The sequence below is a fragment of the Lissotriton helveticus genome, chromosome 9 (assembly GCF_964261635.1).
Source record: "Lissotriton helveticus chromosome 9, aLisHel1.1, whole genome shotgun sequence".
NCBI lineage: Eukaryota > Metazoa > Chordata > Amphibia > Caudata > Salamandridae > Lissotriton > Lissotriton helveticus.
The window spans coordinates 980,678,114-980,700,936 of record NC_136070.1 but is presented as its reverse complement, the minus strand read 5'-3'; the positions used below and the strand labels follow the sequence as shown (position 1 = coordinate 980,700,936).

General features: G+C 46.0%; 1 protein-coding gene across 1 annotated transcript in view; it reads left to right on the top strand.

The window, feature by feature from the left end:
* The window catches only part of FANCD2 (FA complementation group D2), a 909,275-nt gene that overhangs the window by 698,609 nt on the left and 187,843 nt on the right, over positions 1-22,823 (top strand). The window contains exons 37-38 of the mRNA XM_078661284.1: positions 157-247; positions 5,639-5,710. Coding sequence (XP_078517410.1) covers positions 157-247; positions 5,639-5,710 — 163 coding nt within the window. The remainder of the gene's footprint in view (positions 1-156; positions 248-5,638; positions 5,711-22,823) is intronic.

The following is a 22,823-nucleotide window of genomic DNA, read 5'->3' as shown; positions in this document are numbered from 1 at the left end:
TCAAAATTCAGGTACGACTGGTATGAAATTACTCCAGGTTTATTTCCAGCCTTTGCCACTGTTACCAGTTTCTGCATGGCTGACATTGTCATCCAATACATCATTCCACTTTGTGGTATTAGTTCTTTTGTAACACTCCCCATTTCTACTCCTCAGGCAAACGTTTCCGGTTTTCTATCGAGCAATGATGGACAAATTGGAAAAGTGTGTACGAGAAATTCCTGTGAACAAGCAATCCACAACTGAAGTAGGTTTATAATTTTGTTATGTTAAGATATTGTATTGTTTAACTGATATTTGTTGCAGCAAAGTCATGTCTGGTGATTAATATGAAATTCTAATGGATACTTGAAACTACAGATTTCTCACTTGAGAATGCTCCCAAGGCGATACACTAAATTTGGCAAACTTTCAACAGCAATGCTTCAGCAAAGTGCTAATTGGTAACGTTCAGCTCTGCTTTGACCCCAGAAATGGCAGCTCGGAGCACCACGTAAGCGCCACCCCTGTCCGCCGATGTCAATTCTTTTCTTTCGACGCCTTCCCATATAGGGTCCGGCGCTCCACTCCCAATTTCATCTGTCTTCCAACAATTCCTTAAAATATTTTTTTTAAAGATCAAGTGTGCTGGGGAATGAGGCTCCCTCCTCAGACTCAAGAGTTCAAACCATGCCGCAACTGTAGAAATTTGATGTCGGTCACAGTGTGTCCCTGGTGTGTGGGCTTGGGGCACAATTCGAAGTCCCGCTACAATGCACCCTTATGCATCCTACGGCAATCCGGGACTGGGAAGCAAAGCTGTACATCACTTACCCCCTTATTATGATGATGACAAATTTTACTTGGGCATACAACAGCCCAGTGGACTTGATGCTTCGCCTTATACAAGATTGAACATGCTATTCGGACATCAGCGGAGGATAGTGCATCATTTCACTAGTAATTTGACAAGCAGCCAAGCTCTTGGACCTACAGCTGTCTACTATTGAGGTTAATACATCTATATTTATGGAAATCTTACAGTCTGCGCAGGCCAAGTCGGAATCCTAGCTCCCTTTCAATGAGGCCCTCACTGACACCTTAATGGGCACTTGGTCAAAGCCATGTTCTTGAATAGGCAGGCAATCAGATGCACAGACTGGCACCTGGTGACCCTGATTTCCTCACTTAACATCTTACTCCAGAGAGTCTGGTTGTTCAGGCTTCAAACAGCAAGGTGTAGCCCAGTTCATTCCCCACGGCTGACCTGGATAGGTAGTCTAAGAGGATTGAGGCATTCTTAAAATTAATGTTCTCTTTGTCTAGCCTAGCACTCAGATTGGTAAATGGGGTCCACTCATTGGGGCAGTATATGTTTGCCCTCTGGGACATGGGAAGCAAAATCTTGCTGGCAGTACCAGTAGACTTTAGGGCCCTCCTTGCTCAAACCATTCACGATGTGGATGAATACTTGATTCATGCTGGCCTTGATAGTACAGATTGTCTGGGAAGAGCGATTGGCACCAGTGAGGAGCTCTGCCACCATGCCTGTATATACTCCACAAGATTCTCTGGAGACATATAGGTCTGTCTCATAGATATATCCTTCAATGGTTCACATCTGTTCAGCGAGAAAGCCGATACTGCATTGGAACATTTCACGCGAATTAGGTGCACAGCACGATCTGTCAATATTTAGACCCCTTCCCAGCAATTTCCACAGGTGACACATAACCACTGTGTGGGAGGCAGGATGCATAACTTTCTCCCATGGTGGCACTTCATTAAGTCTAACAGATGTGCCCTTTTAATCGGTCAGCATAGCTATGTCTCTGCCTTTTCTTTCTGCTCTGACAATTTTCCTCCCACATCAGAGGGAATCTCGAAAGTGTATTTTTGCATTCTATTGCACGAGGTGCAAGTTTTACTCTATAGAGGAGTTGTCATGAGAATTCCATCCTCGGAAATAGGGGAGAGTTGCTACTCTTGCTAGTTCCTCGTGCTGAAAAAGGATGGAGGCTTTCAGTCAATCTTGGACGTTCAACCTTTGACTGCCTTTCTATGGAAGGATACATTTAGAATGCTTATGCTGGCCCACATCCTGGCTGCCCAGGACCGAGCGATTGGATGGTGGTGTTTGAGCTGCAGGACACCTATTATTATAAACCCATCCTGTAGTACCACAGATGTTTGCTGCGATTCAAGATGGGCGAGGGCTTGCTGTGCTCCCCTTTGGCTTCACCAGTGCTTTTTGGGTGTTCACAATAGTAATAGTGGTGGTCGCTGCAATTCTTCAGAGGTTGGGGATACCGGTTCTCTCTAACCTTGGCAACTGACTGTAAAACCAGTCAGTTTTGGAGCACCTCGGTATGACATAAAACCTCCAGACATCGTTAAGGTTCATGATCAATGAGCTGAAGTCACACCTGATTTCTTGGCAGCTGCTTCCTTTCATTGGGAGGATCCTGGATACAGTGCAGTTCAGGGGCTCCCCACTGTTGCAAACAGTCCATGGCACTCGAGCTGTAATCCCAATATTTCAGCCGGGGTCCTGGATCTCAGTGAGATCAGCTCCGAGACTTTTTGACCATTTGGACTACTGCTTCCCCCTTGTCGACTACGGCAGGTGGCATATGTGGTCTTCACAATGAAATATAAACTTCCAGTCGGCCTGGCACCACGGAAACCAATCGGATGCCGCTCAAATTTCAGACAGAACTGTACACGGTCTGCAAAAGTGGCTGCTTAACCACAATTGGGCCAACAAGAGTCCCCTCTCCCCAACCAGAGCTGCCAGTGGTGATCAATGTATCTCTGCTGGATTGGGGGCTGTCATCCACGGGAGGTGAAGATCAAAGAACTCCGGTCTCCAGCAGAAATGCGGCTCCATATCAGTCTATTTGAGTTGCAGCCATTCGTCAGCTATTGAAGGTACACCTGCCATCCATCAAGGAGAAGCTGGTACAGGCCACCGCCATGTGGTACTCCAACAAGTGGCGCAGAATGAGGCCCTGGATCCTTTGCCATGAGGCTCTGCACCTATGGAGTTGGTTAGAGTGTCAGGGTATTTCCATGATTGTGAACCACCTGGTAGGCTTTTTGAATGCCGGGGCAGATAAGTAGAACAGTCTGGTAAACCACAAATGGCCTCTACATCCCAAGGTGGCTCAGGGCATTTTCCGACAGTGTGAAAATCTCTAGCTAGATCTTTCGCCACATTTAAGAAATCACAGTGTCCAAACCTTTGCTCAGCGGACTTGCAAGGAGATACATTCCAGCTGAAAATGCAACTAAGGACTAAAGTATGCCTTCCCAAGACTGCCTTTCCTGCCCTGAGTTCTGAAAAATATAAGGAATGACTGGACTCAAGTTATCCTAGTGGCTCTGGATTGGACAAGGAAAATGTGGTCTTAGTAGTTTTTGGGCATGAAAATCTGTCTGCCAATCAGACTACAAGTTAGCAGCCCATGGTCCTTTACTTGAAACTGCACAATCTAAATATCCTTGCATATAGATTCAGCGATGGCAGTTAGTTGCGTTTGATCTGTCAAACAAGGTGGACAATATCCTCCTTGCCTCCAGACACCCCTCCACAAAGTCCATTTACACCGGGCGCTTAGACAAATTTGTAGCATGCTGTGGACATCACAAAATAGACCCTTTACAAGCCAAACTGTTGGATGTTCTGTTTTTCTTTTTGACTTTGGCCCAGCTAGGCCTTGCACTGATGACTATAAAAGATTATTTGTCAGTCCCTTAGAGGGTTTTGTGTTTATCAGACCAACCATCCTTGATTAAATCAGCTGTTGTAATGAGATTTTTTAACATTTTGACACACATAGTTCCTACTGAACCATTTGTGATGCACCAGTGGGACCTTAACTTAGTCTTGAGGTTTCTCCTGTGTACCCTTCAAGTTGATGCACAGTTGCTCACTCCGTCTTCTGACTCTGTAGACCTCATTGTGATCGCTTCATGTCATCACATGAGTGAACTCCAGGACCTGTTGCTGTAAGTGTTTTGCACTACCTTTTTTCTGGACAGTCTAATGCTAAGGACTCGAGCAGCCTTCTTACCCTTAAGTCATGGCTCCTTTCCACATTGGGCAATCCATGCCAGCGCTCTTGACTTCCTACATTTTACCTGCCCTGGAAAGAGGAGGAGAGGCTTCATTGGCTGGCCTCCAAAAGTGCTTTAAGATTTTACATTGGTCATACCAGTGAACAATTAGCCTTTTGTGTAGTTCTCTGGTGCAAAGAAAGGAGAAGTTGTTGAGATGACCCTGCCATGATGGATAGTCCTCTCCATCAAAATCTGTTACACACTGGCCAAAAAGCAGCCCCCAGAAGGTCTGAGATCCCATGCGACCAGGTCCAAGACTGCTACCAATGCATTAGTCAGAGAAGTGACTGTGCTTGATATGTACCAGGCTGTTACATGGGTGTTGGTGCACACATTCACAAAGCACCGCTTTCTTGAAAACCAGGTACACTTAGAAGGACCTTTTGGTCCTGCAGGATTTGGTTTGAGTCCACTCCACAGATCCTCCACCTTGGGAAGGTACTGTTTTGGTATCTATTCTAAGACGAGGGCTCTGGGGTTAAAAGTATCCATCAAACGAACAAGTTACTTACTGTCGGTTATGCTCATTTTTGTGGCTTTCTAACCAGGTATCTAATAGCAGATTCCTCTCTTCCATTCCTCCTGCCTATTATGGAAGTGGCCTCTTTTTAACTTCTAAGAAAGTCCCAAGTTGGAAATCTGCATACTGGTTCTGCCAATTGTTTATTCTCAGCAAGTGTGGAAAAAGACCAGAAAGAAACTGATGTCAGTGTGAAGGGGTGGCACTTGTATGCGGATCCGCAACGTCAGTTCATCCCTGGTGCTGCCTCCATCCTTCTTCAATTTGTGTTTCTGGATTCCCAGTAAGACCCAACTGCAGCAGGTCTCGGAGGCTATTGACACAACACTTTAACGTTTTATGGACACTATGTTTGTGGTGCCAAATATATAGTCAGCTGCGGTTTCAATACATTTGCCTAAGAAGAAGTGTAAATGTAAGCAAGGCCATTTCATAGAATATTATCCTGCAAAGGCACGCAAGCAAATGGGTGTCAAATGTCCGCTTTTAAGAAAAGATGGCAACTTTAAAACGTGAGCATGTAAAATGGTGGTGTACTTACTATGGCCTAAATGTGACCACATGACACCATGAATACTTAGTATCAGTGTTCCAAGTTGCTTATAAGTAGCCCTCATACTCTTTTGGCATCAGAGGTTGTTTAGAATGTGAAACATGGTAACTATTGGGTAATTACCTTGGGCATTTATAATCTAACAAATTCATAACTCTTGTCTTTCAATATTTATTTTCCCTGAAAGGACTCAGCTTTATCCAGTAATGAATAACTTTCCAGGTCATTGAACTGTGGCACTGAGGGGGTTGTTTGACTGCTGTATTGCATTGTGTTTTATTGCAAAATCTATTTTCATATCTGCTGCACAATTCTTAGTACTTGTTATGTGTGTCTAAACAATATCCCAAACTCCAGTTAGAAATAGAGTATACTTCTATTTTGTCGACCCATTTAGTACAAATGTGACATGTCATAATGTGTAATACTGTTTTAATTTAACTTGATCTATTCAACATGTTTAGGTTCAAACAGAGGAGCTTCTGCGCTGGAACTTAGCTGTCCGTGATTTCCACATTCTTGTCAACCTTGTCAAGGTATAAATCTAATATTTGTTTGCATCTGTCTGATTGATTTAATTTTTGTAATGCCTAAGCCATTTCATGGACAGCTAAGAATACTAGTAGATACCTGTTGTCTTCAGAGTCACAAGAAAAAACTATAGATGTTGGAGAATCCACCCCTTAAGCGTCTCACAATATGCAGCTACTTAAACCTTGAAGTTAAGTTTTGTAAATAGTTTGGCAATCAGGGATTATGAGGATGATCACTCAAGGAGATGTATGAGAATTAACTCTTAAAGATACTGTTAACAGTACCTCAAAATTATTAAAGATGGGTTATTTAAGACAGTCCTGTTAGAATTTCACCCATTAGACGTGGAGATAAAGCAAGGTATCCATGGTGTGCCTTTTGTGGCCCTTGTGAGTGGGTTCTGTCAGGGATTTAAGTGCCACATCTTCTGAGGCTGAAGAGAATGTAAAGGTGGACAGCAGAAAATGATCGCCAAAGGTACATCTTGTTTCCTGTTGTCGTACATTGGCGAAACTTGTGGACCCCATAGGATTTCCAGTTATCTTTTCCCAATTCAGACAGACAATGCCTGTGCCCCAAGCTTCAATGCAAATGAATCCCCTCAAAAATGTTGTATCAACTTACACCCAGATTACACCATTGTCTTCCTACTTCTAAGACTCACCACCAGTGTCGTCTTCCAAAATTTTAGATGAGGGAATAAACAAGAATGGACGAGAGAATAAATATGGTTACACACTTCCAGAGTTTCAATGATTCATTAACAGTCTGCTTCGTGCTGATATTGACTATCATTTTCTCTGAAAATTCACTTTATTTACCTTCCTTGACAAATATTCACTTTATCTAGACATAGCAATAAAAAAACAGTACAATGTATGCAATTGAGAATGCGGATTGTACTGTTTGTTTCAAAATCTTCATTTGATCTTAAGATACAGATCATAAAAGTTTAGAGTACAGTACACCACAGCAGAGATCACATATAAAATGTTGGTATTTGCACAAATATAAATAAAAAAGTGATTGATGCAAGTAAGCCAACTATATCAAAATGCATAAACATAGTCTCAGGCTACCACTGTTGTCATTACCCCACCCTTGGTATCTGGCTTTGTATGTAACAGTAGGTGAACTGCAGTTTGTCAAATTTACACAGAACACATCATGTGAACTGTACTGATATGAATCAACTATGTGAACTCACAAAAATATAGTCAGCGATTGCTTACATAAGATAATTTTGCTGTGCATGTGCTGTTAGAAGAGAGTTCCACCTGTAGTTTAATACAAACACAGCCATACTCCTGTTTAAGTTCAGTTACTTTTATAATCAACTTCTTTGCCTGTAGCAAAAGGTCACACTTTGCTCTAGCAGAGAATGCAATACCCCAAGGTGGAATGTTGTAATATAACTGCTTTCTGAAGGAAAAAGTTGTGACGAGCTGTGGTCCCACTAATGCAACTTGTGCACCCCATCCCACTGCCCAATCTCCACTTTCTCTTCATCCCTCCTAGAAGCATCTGTGGAGCCAATAATATTGGACTTTTACAAGGCTGGAGAAATATTGGAAACTAAATATCCTCTGCATGGTAAACAGGTGTAGCCCTACCTTGAATGACCCAACTGCATGTGGAACTAGTATACTGCTTTTCTTTAGCCCAACTTACACGCTAACCTAGCATGCTCGCTCAGGCCTATGCTTGTCCGTAACATTTCAGTGGTCTGGCAAAGTATGCAATTGTTTAGATTGCGCCACACAGTACTTGAAGAGCTACTATGGTCCAAGGCTGGCGTCTGTCCTACAGCCAGTCTCTTGAAGATGACGGAATATCACCTAAAGAATGCACACCATGCTGTAGAGCTGTCTGTTCTGATTAGCACCTAGTAGCCTGCCTGGTCAGAGAAGGAAGAAATTAGCCTGGTCCAGTAGCAGAAGAGACTATCCAGAAGGAAAAGGCCAACCTTGTCAAATGAAAATAGGGCACCCAGAAAAGCAGACTTGCTAACAGGAGTGGAACCGAAATCTAAGAGTTCTCCCGGTCTACCTTCATGTGTTATATGACAAACTATGTTAACCCCATGGATGCTCAGCATATTCCCCTGCTGTGCTGAGAAATCGGAAATCCCACACAACATGACGAGCTGGGCTCGTCATGAGCGTGCGAGGAGGCTACTTCATGACGAGCCCAGCTCGTCATGAGCGTGGAAGGGGTTAAGTATCATCAATCCCAAGCATCAGTGTGGGGTCCAGCATCACCACTGTATAACATGAGGAGCCTGTTCTGCTGCTACGTTCAACATGGCTCAAGTCACTGATTGCCTCCCTAGCACAAAACTTTCTTCAAAGTGCTTCTTTGATCTAAGAACTGTGTTCCAAGATATGTGAGCCTGGCATTACTGGGACCTGTTCAGGAGTGCCTTTTAGGCCTATATACAGACATGGTTAAGGTAGGCCAGATTCCTCCAAGACAGCCATATGAGCCGCCAACCCAAAGTGACCAAGTATTTTGTTTCCACAAGAAGTCACTATGTCTTAACAGATTTCCAGATGAATGTCAGCCATACTGAAATTCCTCTAAGACTTATGGGCTTTGGGTTCAGTTTTTGTTGAGCTGCTTTCTAAGACTAAGAAGGCAGACAAATGTGCCATATCTGAATATTAAGCCCATATGCACTGCTGCATTTACAGATGGCCACAGAGTCCCAACTACAGATTGCTAATTTGTCCCAGAACTCTCTAGCAAGCCACTTCTTTTGGTCCTTCCTGGGTCCAGGTGTGCAGAATTCCTTTGAATCAGAATAAGTAGAAGATAGGCAAGAAAAGACCATGTTTGGTACTGACAGTTGCAGCTACCGCTGAAGGTTCAAAAGCAAGAGAAAAGATACTGAGTCATTTCTAGCAAAGCTAGGTAAGCTTCACTCAGTACCGCTTAGTCCTTTTTTTCATGAGCTTCATGCCAACCTGCTAAGTCTATTTATCCAGGAAGCGAAATAAGGGGTTTTAAGGCCCATAGGACATATCGGGCCCCCTCTGTTGGTCTAAAGTCTCCAGAAAGATAACCGTCCTTATTATATCAGCTTGGTACCACTGATTGACCTTTCCCATCTGATTTTTCCCCTGCAAGAGTTCCAACTCAATCTACCAGTGAAGCCAGGGCCTTCCATTTTGAATACTGCTCGTTCACTGTAGGGACTCTCTTAGCTGTGACTGAATGGAGTAGATTGCAGATTTCTTTTCTAGAGTTATGCTCTTTGATACCAGCTAACATGTTTTCTTACACACAGGGGTGGAGGGAGGACATCGGGCTGTCTTTGCCTGAAGTTTTATAAGGGCACGTTGGACGCCGTTCAGGTATGCCCATCTTGCAATAGGATAATCCCGAATATTTTGCTACACTCAGTTCGGTCGACCGCTAATTCAAATAAGGAGACACTCGAGGTCACAACGAAGGATGTTAGGTGCCTCTTGCTTAACGCTAGATCCCTGGTCAAACACAGCGTGGATCTCGTTGAGCTGCTACAGGACAAGGAAATAAAAATTGCTTTTGTCACTGAAACCTGGACAGGTGCGGCGTGTGGGCCAGATATGGTCAAGGCCACACCTCCAAACTATCTTATTTACGTTCAGGATAGACCGAGGAAGAGAGGAGGCGGCCTGGCAATTTTATACCATAACTCCATTAAGGGTAGTTTTCAACTAGTGGCGTCCGAACTATGTGAAGCATTGGCTTTTAATCTTATCCTATCCGATCATCAATCCTTAAGGGGTTGTGTACTTTACAGGCCCCCCGGAACTAAGACGTCATTTTTAGGCACACTGGGTAATATCTTAGAGGAGGCCTTATGTGCAAAGACCTTTACAGTCCTAGGTTATTTTAACTTTCATCTAGAAAATAGCTTAGACCTAGATACTTTAGCTCTCTCGGAGATGATGAACAGGCTTAAGTTAAATCAGTTGGTGGTAGGCCCTACTCACAATACGGGTCATACCCTGGATGGAATATTTACGAACCACCCGGACCTAGAAGTTTCTACAATCTGTCCAGTTACCTGGTCTGACCACGCTGCAGTGTTTTTTAACATCTCCACTGCTAATTCCCTCAGCCCTAGGCAGGTCAGAAAACTAACCAGGACCAGTAGGGCCTGGAATAAGATAGAGGGTACCTCCCTCGAGGATCTTTTGGTATCATCTATGGTGACACTCCCACCAGATGTGGACAAAGCGGCGGTAACTTACTCCAATTGGGTGGACCACGCTTGTACGATCCTAGCCCCAACCAAAAGCTGCCACCCTACCCGCTCGACCCCCTCGGCCCCCTGGTTCTCAGAGGAGCTCAGAGAGCATAAGCTCATCTGCAAGAAACTGGAACGGGTGTGGCGAAAAAACTACTATGAGGCAGACAAAAGAAGACTCAAATCCGGTCTGGCAGTATATAAAGATTTGATAGGGAAGGCAAAATTAAGTTATTTTACCAACCGCATTAATGGCGCCAGGAACTCGCCTAAGGAGCTATTTCACACGGTTTCAAGTTTGGCCGCCCCAAAGCCAGCCACTACACCCCCAGTCGAGAACTGTGTGAGGATCTAGCTAATTTCTTTTTAAACAAAGTGGAGATTATTTTTATCTCCCTTGATGGTCAAGTCGGGGCCAACTTGCCAGGCCTGAGGTCTCAATGGCCAATGCAAATGAGGTCAAGTTTCAGAGCTTCTCCCCGGTAAGTGAGGAGGAGATTAAGAAACTGTTGCTTGGCGCAAAATCAGGCTCTCCCCGAGACCCTTGTCCGGCCACAGTAGCAAAGCTAGCGGCGGCTCCTATAACCGCCACTTTAGCTACACTGTTTAACAACTTGTTTGCGGCTGGTGAATTTCCATCCAGCTGGAAATTGGCCTCGATTCTACCCTTGCTAAAAAAAAAACAATCTGGACATTACCGACCCTAATAACTACCGTCCCATCGCCAGGCTTCCGCTACCGGCCAAGTTAATTGAGAGAACCATGAATAGCCAGCTTAGCGCATTTTTAGGGGCCACACAAGCCCTCGATCCATGTAATGTAATTGCCTGTTTATATCGCGCAACAATCGCTCCAAGGAGCATCTAGGCGCCCAAGTATGGCCAACCGATGTAATGTTGCCTTGCTGCTTGACTTGACCAGATCAGGAATCACACTAGGTCTCTGGCAGTTGTGTCTTGGAGTTTGAAAAGCCAGGTTTTTAGATGTTTACGGAACTCTGTTTCACTGTCCAATGCTCTCAGATGTGCGGGGAGAGTATTCCACGCTTTTGTACCTAGTACCGCCAGGGACTTACCCCCTCGAGTTTTGAGTCTAAACCCTGGAACGGTCAGCAAATTTGCATTTGAGGATCGTAGGGCTCGTGTTGGACAGTATCTCACAAATTGTTTCCTTAGGTATAGTGGGCCTAAGTCGTGGACAGCTCGAAAAGTAATTATCAACACTTTGAACAAAACCCTTTTTGCTATAGGTAGCCAGTGTAGTGTGTTAAGGGCCTTGGTTGCTGATGATCTTCTCAGCCATTTTAGAACCAGCCTTGCTGCTGCATGTTGCACCATCTGGAGTTTATGGGTGACCACTTTATTGGTGCCAGCATATAGGCTTTTACAATAGTCGATTCGTGATGTCACCAGTGCAACCATGACCGTTTTCCTTCCCTCAATAGGCAACAAGTCAAAGAACTTCCTCAGCCCCTTTATCGCCCCAAAACATGTGCCTGCCACTTTAGACGCCTGTTGTCTAAAGGACAGGTCAGCGTCGAAGTTTACCCCAAGGTTACGGGCCGAGATGGTAGTGTGAGGCGGTATTTCTGCCTTCTCTGGCCACCATAATCTGGGAATAAACTCGTTTTTGGGGCCTATTGGCATGATCTCAGTTTTGCCTGTGTTGCATTTCAGATGGTTTCTCCGCATCCAGTCAAATGTGGCCGTTAGGCAACATTTGAGCTTTTCCTCCCATACCTGGTTTTCTTTATCCATTACCAGGATCAGTTGCGTGTCGTCGGCGTATGCAATTACATCCATGCCAAATGACGATATCAACTTTATCAGGGGTGTGGTGTAGACATTAAACAATGTCTGGCTCAGGCTGGAACCCTGAGGTACTCCCGTCGACAGTGGTTTCTCACTGGAACAGAATTCCCCCAGGGTCACTACTTGCCTCCTGTCCTTCAAAAAGTTCTTTATCCACTCCAGGACTGTGCCTATGATGCCAGATGTTGCTAGCCGGTCTATTAAGATGACATGTGAGACCGTGTCGAAGGCTGCCGACAGATCTAATAAGATCAGGACGGCCTTCTTACCTTGGTCCAAAGCTGAGCGGATAGTCTCAGTAGTGAACAGGAGAGCCGATTCCGTGGAGTGTTGAGTCCTGAAGCCGGCTTGATTAGGATGCCATGCTTCACTGTCTTCCAGAAAACGTGTAAGCTGTTTATTTACCATCGACTCTGTAATTTTACACAGTGCTGGAAGTAATGAGATGGGTCATAGATTTGATAGTGTGGTGGGGTCGGGAAGTTGGTTTTTTTGCAGTGGTTTCACTGCTGCCAGTTTCCACTCAGGGGGGACGTTGGCCGTGGTCAGTGAGGTGTTGACAATGTCATTTATTACTGGACTGGCAATTTCTACAATAAGATGCAGGCGTCCAATGGGGCACGGATCGAATGGTGATCCTGATTTTGTTGCCAAAATTGCTCGCTTGGTCTCCTCCAGACTGATTGGTCGGAAGGCTGCTAGCTGAGTTTCCTCCTGCCCTATTATATCACTCTCTTTCTTTGACTCTGGTATTGGGACCTCGAAGTCCTTCGTCAGACCCTGTACCTTTTCCTCAAAGAAGTCTGCGATAGAATCACAGAGCATCTGTGAGGGAGGGATATCCTGCACTAAACATTTGGGTTTATTGAAGTCATTCACAATTTTAAAAATCGCTTTGTGTTTATTATTAGCAGTTTCTATTGCTGATCTAAAAAACATATTTTTTGCCTGTTTAATTTGCGCATGATAGGCACTCTTGATCTTGACCAGCTGCGTTCTGCTCTTCGTAGCTCCCCCTGTTTATTTTTGAGCTCTCGGTCGAACCAAGGGGCAGAGATCTTCTTTTTCCCATGCCTCATCTTGTTTTTCCCCTGTCCAACCATGCCTTTCAGTTCCTTCATCCATGCCCTAAAGGTATTTGGATTTCGGCGTCCTACTGGCTTGGGTCTACACTCTCTGGCCATTGTAGTTAATTCTGGGTGGGACATTACAGCTTTCCAATCATCTCGTCTGGCCTGACTGCGTTCTACCACGTGCTTGTCCTTTCTGGAACTCTCAAGAGGAAACATAAAAGGGACCAACGCGTGGTCAGTCCACGTTTGGGGTCTAGGATGGTCTGTTATTAGTGTATTTAGATTGGTAGCAATGCAGTCTATCGTGTGTCCTGCCTCATGGGTGGCTTGAGTATTGCAGATGGTAAGACCTAATACATCCATGATTTCCCTATAGGAGGCAGTAGATGCATCCGTTGTGGACTCTAGATGAATGTTAATATCCCCCAGTACTGTAAAATTGGAGTACCTAAGTATCAGTGGACTAAGTGCTTCCCCAACACTCCCCAGAAAACCTATACACGATCCCGGTGGGCGATAGATCAGTGCCCCAGCAAAGGAGAAATTCTCACTAATTTTAACACAGAAGCCCATCCTTTCCGCATCTTTTAGCTCAGGAAGTTCTATCACCGAGCAACCGAGTGTATCCCTATATATAATGGCCACTCCTCCTCCCCGTTGTTCTTCTCCTCTATCTACCCTTTGGATAACATATCCTGGAGGCAGGGCATGTACCACATCCGGAGTGCACCATGGTTTGAGCCATGTCTCCGTGATGAATAGGCAGTCTAAGTTATCGTCAATCAGTAGGTCCTGGATATGCTGGGCATGCTTTGGCAAGGATCTGGCATTGATTAGGCCAGCCTTTAGGGTGTTATAAGATGCTGTGAGTGCCGAAATTTGTGACCACGAAAAGGTGCAGTGGCACTTCTGGCAACTCACCGGGCCTGTTCAATGTGAGGGATCTAGCTTGTATTTATCACAGCTGGGCTCCGGTTGGAGGGCCAGCAGTTCCTGTCTACTATAACTCCCGGTTTTGATGTTACCAACAGGGTTCCTGGCCCTGCGCCCGGACGGGCGCAGAAGGGCTTACCTCTGGCGCACCTCCGGCGCGCCATTGGTGCGCCCGCTGCGCACGGCTGCTGCGCGTCGTTACCATCCGTGCACTAAATAAGGGCTGGGCTCGGTCCTGTCCAACAACTGGACCGCCAACCTCCGCAAAGATGGCCGTGTCTAATTAGCCCCAGGAAGTGAGATGTCTCCCTCCACACAAACAGCACTTGCTGCGGTGGAACGGGGAGCAATGCGGCTCGGAAAATGATAGTGCAATTTCAAGGTGAGCACACAAATCACACAAAGTATTATGACACAATAATCAGAGGTTTAAAAAAAAATTCTAAGTGCGAGTTAAAAATGAGCAGGCTGTCAAATAGCATTCATTCAAGCAGCGCGCTCCGTCCTGTGACACACAGCAAACAGACTAGTTGTCAGTCCGCCTGGTAGCAAAGCAGTTTTGAATCTGCCCGCGTCTCCACACAGGTCCTTTAAATAAGGGCTGGGCTCGGTCCTGTCCAACAACTGGACCGCCAACCTCAGCAAAGATGGCCGCGTCTAATTAGCCCCAGGAAGTGAGGATCTCACTTCCTCTCTGCCGTGATGTTTCCCTCCACACAAACAGCACTTGCTGCGGTGGAACGCGGAGCAATACGGCTCGGAAAATGATAGTGCAATTTCAAGGTGAGCACACAAATCACACAAAGTATTATGACACAATAATCAGAGGTTTAAAAAAAAATTCTAAGTGCGAGTTAAAAATGAGCAGGCTGTCAAATAGCATTCATTCAAGCAGCGCGCTCCGTCCTGTGACACACAGCAAACAGACTAGTTGTCAGTCCGCCTGGTAGCAAAGCAGTTTTGATCCAGTTTTGATCCATCGCAACATGGTTTTAGAGCATTTCATAGTACGGAATCTACCTTAGTCAAATCATCCTAGGAGATTAGGAAAGTGATGGACGTAGGAGGTAAAGCAGCTCTGATCCTGCTGGATCTGTCAGCGGCCTTCGATACGGTCCACCACACGATCTTGGTGGACCGTTTGGAGGCCTGCGGGATACATGGGAAAGCGCGCAAGATCTTGAAAGCCTTCCTCTCCAACAGGAGTCAGGTGGTGGCTTTGGGGGAGTTCAAGTCCATGCCATTTGCGCTTCCCTGTGGGGTTGCCCAGGGATCATCCCTAAGTCCCACCCTGTTTAATGTTTATGTTTCCTCTTTGGCCCCAGTTATTCGATCCTATGGGTTCGAGCTAACATCATATGCGGATGATACGCAGATTGTGGTATCACTGCTACCAGGGAGAGAGGAAGGCATAGCCAGTAAATTCAAAGAGTGCATGTTAGCAGTCAGTGATTGGATGGCCAGGAACTGTTTAAAACTAAATTCGGTTAAAACCGAAGTTGTACTTTTCGGCGCCAGTGAGAACCTTTAGAGCCCGAACTGGTGGCCTGAAGAGATGGGTGTACCTACCGTCCCTGTTACGAAGGTCAAGAACCTAGGGGTTCTGATTGATGATAAACTTACCTTTAGGCCCCAAGTTAATGCAATGTCGGCAGCCATTAATTTTACATTGAATATAATCCGGAAGATCCTGCCTTATTTACCCGATGAGTGTAGAAAAACAGTGGTGACAGCTTTGGTCTTATCTCGCCTTGATTATTGCAACAGTCTACTGCTTAATGCCCAACAGGGGCTCCTCATCAGACTACAGGCCTTGCAAAACGCAGCGGCTCATCTTATTACAGGCGTACCTAAGTTTGCCTCCGTTTCCCAGGAATTGGTGTAGCTTCATTGGCTCCCAGTGCGGATACGGATCTCCTTTAAAGCCTTGTGCACAGTCTTCAAGGCCCTTCGGGGGCTTGGCCCGCCATTTCTATCTCAGTATTTTCAATGGTACCGGCCGGGTAGACACCTTAGGTCATCCAATCAGGGGCTGATTGTGATCCCTCGAACAAGGAAAGCACGCTGGGGTGGCAGAAGCTTTATCTTGGGGGCAGCGAGGGCCTGGAATGCTTTCCCTTTGGCTCTTAGACAGATCACAGATTTAATGACCTTTCGAAAAAAGTTGAAAACTTGGCTGTTCGTTCATTAAGTTCAGGCTAGGCCAGGGGAACTTTCATTTAGCGCCAGGACACCGCTTGGTAGCAGTGCGCTTTATAAATGTCATAAATAAATAAATACCTAGTTCATTTCAATTAGTTGTTGATATGAATAATTGCCACCTTTGCTTACTAGGATAATACAATGTTGGGTCTTTACATTAGGTGCTCATGGTACTCATTTGCAGTGCTTCAGTGATTTGTTTTGTTTGTTTGTTTGTTTGTGGGTAGGACAGGTGATATCCTAGTCCTGTGATGGGAAGTGAAGTCATAAGCCAAGCAATCACCAATATGTATGGTCACTTTGCTCCCGTGATTCTCTACAATTTCTAAATTGTACCTTTTCTTGCACATTGCTCCTCTCTCCTGTAGAAGCCAGTCTTTGGAATATAACCAAATGAGTGTCAAAAAGATAGCAGTGAACTGGGAAGGAAAATGTCTAAGTCCGATTGAAAACATCTGCATTCTTAAAGTTGGTTTTTGCAGCTTACTTTCAATCCTGTACCAAGACGATTCAAGCACAGACTGAAGAAGTATACAACAGGCTGACAAGTTCTGAAAAATAGCCAACACCAACACATGTAGAGCAGGATTAAAAACATTTGGCTAAAAACAAGAGCATAAGTGGCGACTAACAAAATGAAGCCTGACTTGTTTCAATTGCAGATCCGTAGTCAGTAGGTGATATATAGTTTTTAGAAACACCTCGTGTCAATAACCAAAGGGATTTGTTCTGCCCTCATATTTAAATATGCTATCATGTTTAGTGGAGAGGAAGATGTGATTTGTGGGTAGGAAACCCTTACCATACATATTTGGCCAGAGCCACCAGCAGCCTTTTGAAGAATTCCTTCTACAAGAGCACCCAACATGAACAGACTATGTCGCTATGTGGCTAGCTATCGCACTGGCACCAAGTAAGAGGTAGCTAAAACCAGTGTTTATTTTATGCTACACCGTGTCAGTAAAGTTCAAAGTACAGAAGGATCTCCAATACCTTACTGGTCCCACGTGGCCTCAGGCAGGCTACTAAGGACTGAATCCAGTGCCAAAAGATAAAACCCCTCTATTCACTTTGGCTCTTTAATGGGTGAGGTTTGTTTTCACTTATTGCAGACACCAGCTGAAATCCAACACCTCAGAAACCTCTGTGATTATGTCTGTCTGAGTCTCTTTATCTCTCCTGAGCAGAAAATGTCTCAGGCTCTTCACTGATCATAGTATGCTCACCATGTGGAGAGTGCCAAGCCACTGAGAGGGAGCCTTAGATTTTGTAGTTTAGTCCAAGAAGCTCAAGGCACAAAACCCGAACTCTGAGAAGAGGTAGTCATTACTCTGCTTAATCAGGCCCCTTCTCCGTGTGGAATTTTATTTGTTGCAGTCATTCTCCAGATACTCAGTTAGTAATGTCTGCAGTGTGTTGCACACCACCACCTGGTTGCAAGCTGCATCGTATTTTCTCCGATGGCCTGCACATCTCTTGGTAGCACCAGTTCTGGAAATATTGATTAGGAGGCACTGTGTTCACTAAGAGGAGGCCATCTGAAAGTCTACATTTCTTTTCGAATACATTTTTAATTAAGCATTGTACAGTTAAATAAAATAAGCTTTGCATATACTAACCAGTAGTGTTTTGGGGGTCTCCAAAGCTTGGGACAGTTTTGGGATAGTCTTTAATGCAATTCAGTGGGCCAAAATGAAAACAATTAAACAGGAACTATCTGTTTAGCTCACCCATGTGTTCAAAGTCTTATACTATCTTAAAGTTTAGAATTTATTTCCCTAAAACACTTCCCTGAAATGGGGACTCTCTATCAGCTGTCACTAACAGAAGGTAATTTTACTTATGTTGCTATCGAGTCCACCTCACAACCTTTCTGGACTGCAGTACGTAGCACCTTTTTCCATTCCAAACCCAACATAAATAGAACCTTTCATTCAAGGTCACCCCAAACTGAAAAGTAAAACAGTCCCCTCTATCCAAGAACCTATACTTATGCACATTCAGTTTGTTGATGCATGCAGTCTCTTAAAAGACAGCACCTTTGTGTCTCTGATCGAGGCACCGTTCTTGTTTTCTGGGGACTCTGGGAAGAGTCCCCAGAAGGGGGCTTATCAACGTGTAGAGGAAGTGGCGTGAGACACACAAGGAGAAAGTGTAGCAGCACTGCTCAAACCACACCAGGGGGTGACTAGTGATGGGGAAATGGAAAGCAAAGTCAGGTTTTGGAGAGTGAGGGGGCATGGCACGAAAAGAAATGGAGGGTAGAGAAAACTAGAAGACAGCAGGGTGAAGATGACTGGCATGTTGCAAGATGACACAGCTTTTTGCCAGAAAACAGCATAGGTCATGTCAAAGTAAAGAAGTCCATTATAGGGGGAGAGGAGGAGGACAAGGGAATGGGATGGATTTTGGCGATGCCCGCAAACCTGTGCCTTGGGCTAGGACAATGGTTACCAGTATGGGAGAAGAGTAAAAAGGCGCAAAGAACAGTAATTCTGTAATGGGGTGGTGGAGGGAGCTTCAGCATGGGACAGATGAAATTGGATGGAATAGTCTGTACGAGTGGGTACCAGTATGAGGTAATTTTACCATTCCCCCTCTACCTCTTCACGCCCCATAAGAAGTGTGTATATGCTAATAATCTCACATTATTGTGTAATCTCATATTTTTTCTTTTCTGCTACGTTTATACTTGTCTATGTAATTATGGAACCTGTAACTCACTGATCCTCATGTAAAGCGCTCTGATACCTCCGGGTCTAGCCAGCACTATATAAAACTTTGCAAATAAATAAAGTCCAGTATTTTCTTTTTGGTATCAATTCACTTAATTTGAGACTCAGAACCATCTAACAGAGCCGATCTTCCAGTGTATTATTTAATTTGCCCTCCATTCCAGAAATCTCAAATTCTGTCCTGGCCAGTGCTTTCCAAACAGTCACTCATGGGGCACAACTGTCTTGTGGTCAGTATGTTTCGCTTACCTCTTCCTTTCCCTGGAAGTTGAGAAATCATCCACACCAATGTTTCGGCAAATACTAGACTATCCGACTATCTCCTCTGTTGAGGACCCTAGTGGCACATTCCTTCATAGCAGTGCCCTCTGGACCTTGGAGAGATGAATCTCACCCACAGATAAGGGAGCCTGGCTTCTCAAAGGCCCAAAGAGGAGCAGAAACAGCAAAGTATCTGTGACCAGGCTGTGCCACAACCTACAGATGCACAACAATTGTAAAACTTCAGTGGATGTTCTCTAATTACAATTGGGAAAGCAGAGCAGCAGTCCACCTACCTGCTACTTAGAGGTCCATTGAGGAGTGGGTACTTTCAAAAGTCACTGGTCACAACTAGCAGCCACTGTCAGACCTTAGAAAATTATGTCAGGAGCTTAATTAGAAGCTGGTCCTCAAATCCACAAGTGACCAAAGGTTAGAAATGCTGTGAATTCACCAAGATTGAGCCCCTAAATATCAGAGCTCACAAATAGTGTGGGTATTTTAGCTCACTCCCCAGGCCAAATTCTTTATAGCACCCGTGATCATATGATGGCGTATATGGGCTAAAGAAAATTATTCTGTTATCATTAGCAAAATGGGTGTATAATGTAGCTCTTATGCTAAGGGTGTCAAACCAGTTGGGTATTGCTCGCAGGCAGATGCGTTTAATAAGTACACCTACATCTTGTGAAGCCACACTTTTTGGAAGAGACTTCTTACCACAGGTTCCTTACCTTAGAATATTCCTCAGGTGTCAAACTAGCTACAGACAATCTTGAACAGGAACTCTGCGTGTCGGTAGGTGGGGCTGATGGCTCCGCTCCGACGTCATCCACGCTGGATGTGACGTGTGTGGTGCCTACATAGGCGTTCCTTTGGTGGCTCCATTTGGCTCTGCACGACTTCTGCATCGTTTGCATTGGTTATGACGTTGCAGTCCCCTATATAGGCGTGACACAGGCATGCGGACGTCTGTTCTTTTCTTTCCATGCTAGGTAAGCACCGAACAAGGAAGAGCTACCTCTCTGTTGCTTTTTGAAAGGGTTTTTCACTTTTTGTTGACATCTTTTTTTGAGAATGTCTTCTAAAAAGACTGGGTTCAAGCCGTGTTACGCCTGTCACAGCTTCATGCCGGTAAACAACCCCACCACGTCTATCTTGGGTGTCTCGAGCCCAACCACGACTCAAAGTCATGCTTTGACTGTTGGGCTATGACTCCGAAGGCCTTGCGGGAGAGGGATTTGAAGCTCTTTGCGGCCCAGCAGTCGACACCGTCCAGCGGGACTCCGCTGAGTGTCCCTCCGAAGAAGAGGAGGTCGCGGGACTGCTGCAGGAGCCCCAAGTCCTCTTCCTCTCATTCGAGGTCTTCTAGACACTCCAGGAAGAGGCCCGAGAAGTAGTAGTCCAAGCGGACTACTTCTTTTTGGAGCACCGACACTCTACGCTTCTACAGAGCTGGAACCAAAGTCAACTTCGCGCCTCCCCATTTTTCATGAGCCGAATCGACTCCTGCTCAATTCAAAGAGGTTTACGAGGCCTTGCGCCATGTATTTGAGTGGGCCATTTGATTTGATGCCGTCGGCTCCGGCCAGAGCGCCAGTGGGGCATCATGGAGCATATCCGGGATGATGCTGGTCGTGCCAAAACGGCTTTCCTCCGCTTCGGACCAGAAGTTAGTGCCATCGGCGCCACTGGCATCCCAGCCCCATCTTTCTCCCCAATGAGTCGATCAACATCACTAGACGCTGGTGGAACCCAGAGGTTCTAAGTTATCGCCTGGTCATTTTCAGGACTGTTTTTTTAGGCACAGGAGAGGATTGGGAGGGGTCTATGGACCCTTTGAAATACCAGAACAGATATACTGGTATGGGGAACTTGGGGAGGCCAGTGGACTAGACACATCTCCAGATACTGGCATGCTTTCTCCTCCAACTGTGGCTACAGAGGAGGGGGCTTCTCATGCCAAGATGGTAAGGAGTATGCTTGAAGGGTGGTGAAATGCACACCATATCATCGCATCTTATCCAAATTAAACCATTCAACCTTATTTGGCGTGCATGCTTCTCCGCGCTTCGCCTCATTGCGCAGCAATATTACAAACCTCGGGGGGAAACCAATATTGGTTCCACCAAGCAGCACAGGCACGAAAGCTATGAATCCAATGAATTAAATCCACTTATTTAATCTTCACTTTTTTTTCTTCTTTTCTTCTATTTTTCAAATATTCATTCAATTTGTTTTATTCATAAGCACTGTGTTCGAGGCATGTGGGCTGCTAAATTCATATCTTAGCATTAGATCGCCGCCTAGTGTTGGGTCCGGATGATCGCACATTGTTGTCCTGGAAGAGTCTTCGAAGTATCCTGAGATAGGTGGCTCCTCCCCTGGACTACAGTGCGCATGGGCATCGGCTCCATCCCCAGATTGTTTTTTTCCGCCATTGGGTTCGGATGCGGTCTCGACTTCTCTCTGTCGGAACCGAGTAAAACTCACTTTTTAAGGCCAAAAGGCCTCATTTTTTGTAGCGTCGGTATTGTTTGCGCACGGTCTCGAGTTCTTCCAACTCTTGGAGTCGGATTCAGCGGAGTTTTTCACTCTTCGGACGTCGAGGCCTTCTCATCGCGACACGACCACAACTTTCAAGCATGGAGCGGAGTCCGTTTAAGTACTGTCCGCTCTGTGGGTCTAAGTACCCACATATAGACCTGCACCCGGTCTGTAACAAATGCCTTTCACCGGACCATGACGACGGCAAGTGCAAGGCTTGCGCTCAATTCCGGTCGAAGAAGACTCTCAAGCTCCGGCGCGCGGTGCGCCTGGAGGCCAGACAAGCGGCCCCGGATCCAGAAAACATCTTCGGCGACCAAGAAGAAGATGAACAGGGTCATCATCTCCAGATATCCCCACCCGAAACGGAGGTCGAGGCGGATCCGGTGGACGACGACGGAGTCGTGGGTCAAGGCCTTGAATATGTCGACGAGGTAGGGGACGTCGAAGAGATTTATGGGGCCGCGGCAGATAGCTCAGGGGACGAGCTATGCCCCGAAGGTTTCGAAGATCACGATCGGGTCACGGGATCGCCAGTTGGCCTTACCCAAGACCCCGTGCCGCAAGCCACGGCCCCGCCATCAGGCCCGGCCACGGACATACTTGCGGAGCAGGCCGGATCGAAACCGAAACCGAAACCTACGGTGTCGACTACACCTAAAATGGCCGACCCGAAAACGAAACCGAAACTTATGGACTCGAACGTCCCTAAAATGGCGGCCGGCCCACATAAAACTACTGCACCCGCCGCCGCATCGGCTCCGTCGACCTCCGGTCCGCTGAAGTCGAAGAAGTCGGTCGATCCCACAGGGACGAAATCGGCGCTAGAGGAGGGATCCTCTAAAAAAGGTGGTCGGCACGGATCAACCGCGGCGACACCGTCAAAGCACGCCAAGGCCAGCGGCACGGATCCGGTTACGCCTGGGACTCAGTTAGTCGGTCGCGTAGTGGACACGGAACCGACACAGGCGCACGGATCGACAGCTGGCACATCTGCGCATCGATCCAAGGCCTCTGGGTCAGCGACAACTGCATCGGCGTCCAAACCTAAGAAAGGCCACCATGACGTCGGATCCGAGGGAAAGGTCAAGACATCCTCGTCAGCGCCAAAAGCCACTGTGAGTGAAGCGTCCCCCATCGCCGCTTCGCTACAGAGAATCCGGAACAAGGCCGCTGCTACGTCGGCTCCGTTGCCGTCGCCTCAAACGCCGAAGGACGCTCCGGCACAGCCTAAGAGTAAGCTTCTCTTCCTTCTGCCGCCCAAAGAGGCTCCGAAGGCCTTTTCCACGAAATCGACGCCAAAGAAGTCGGTTTCT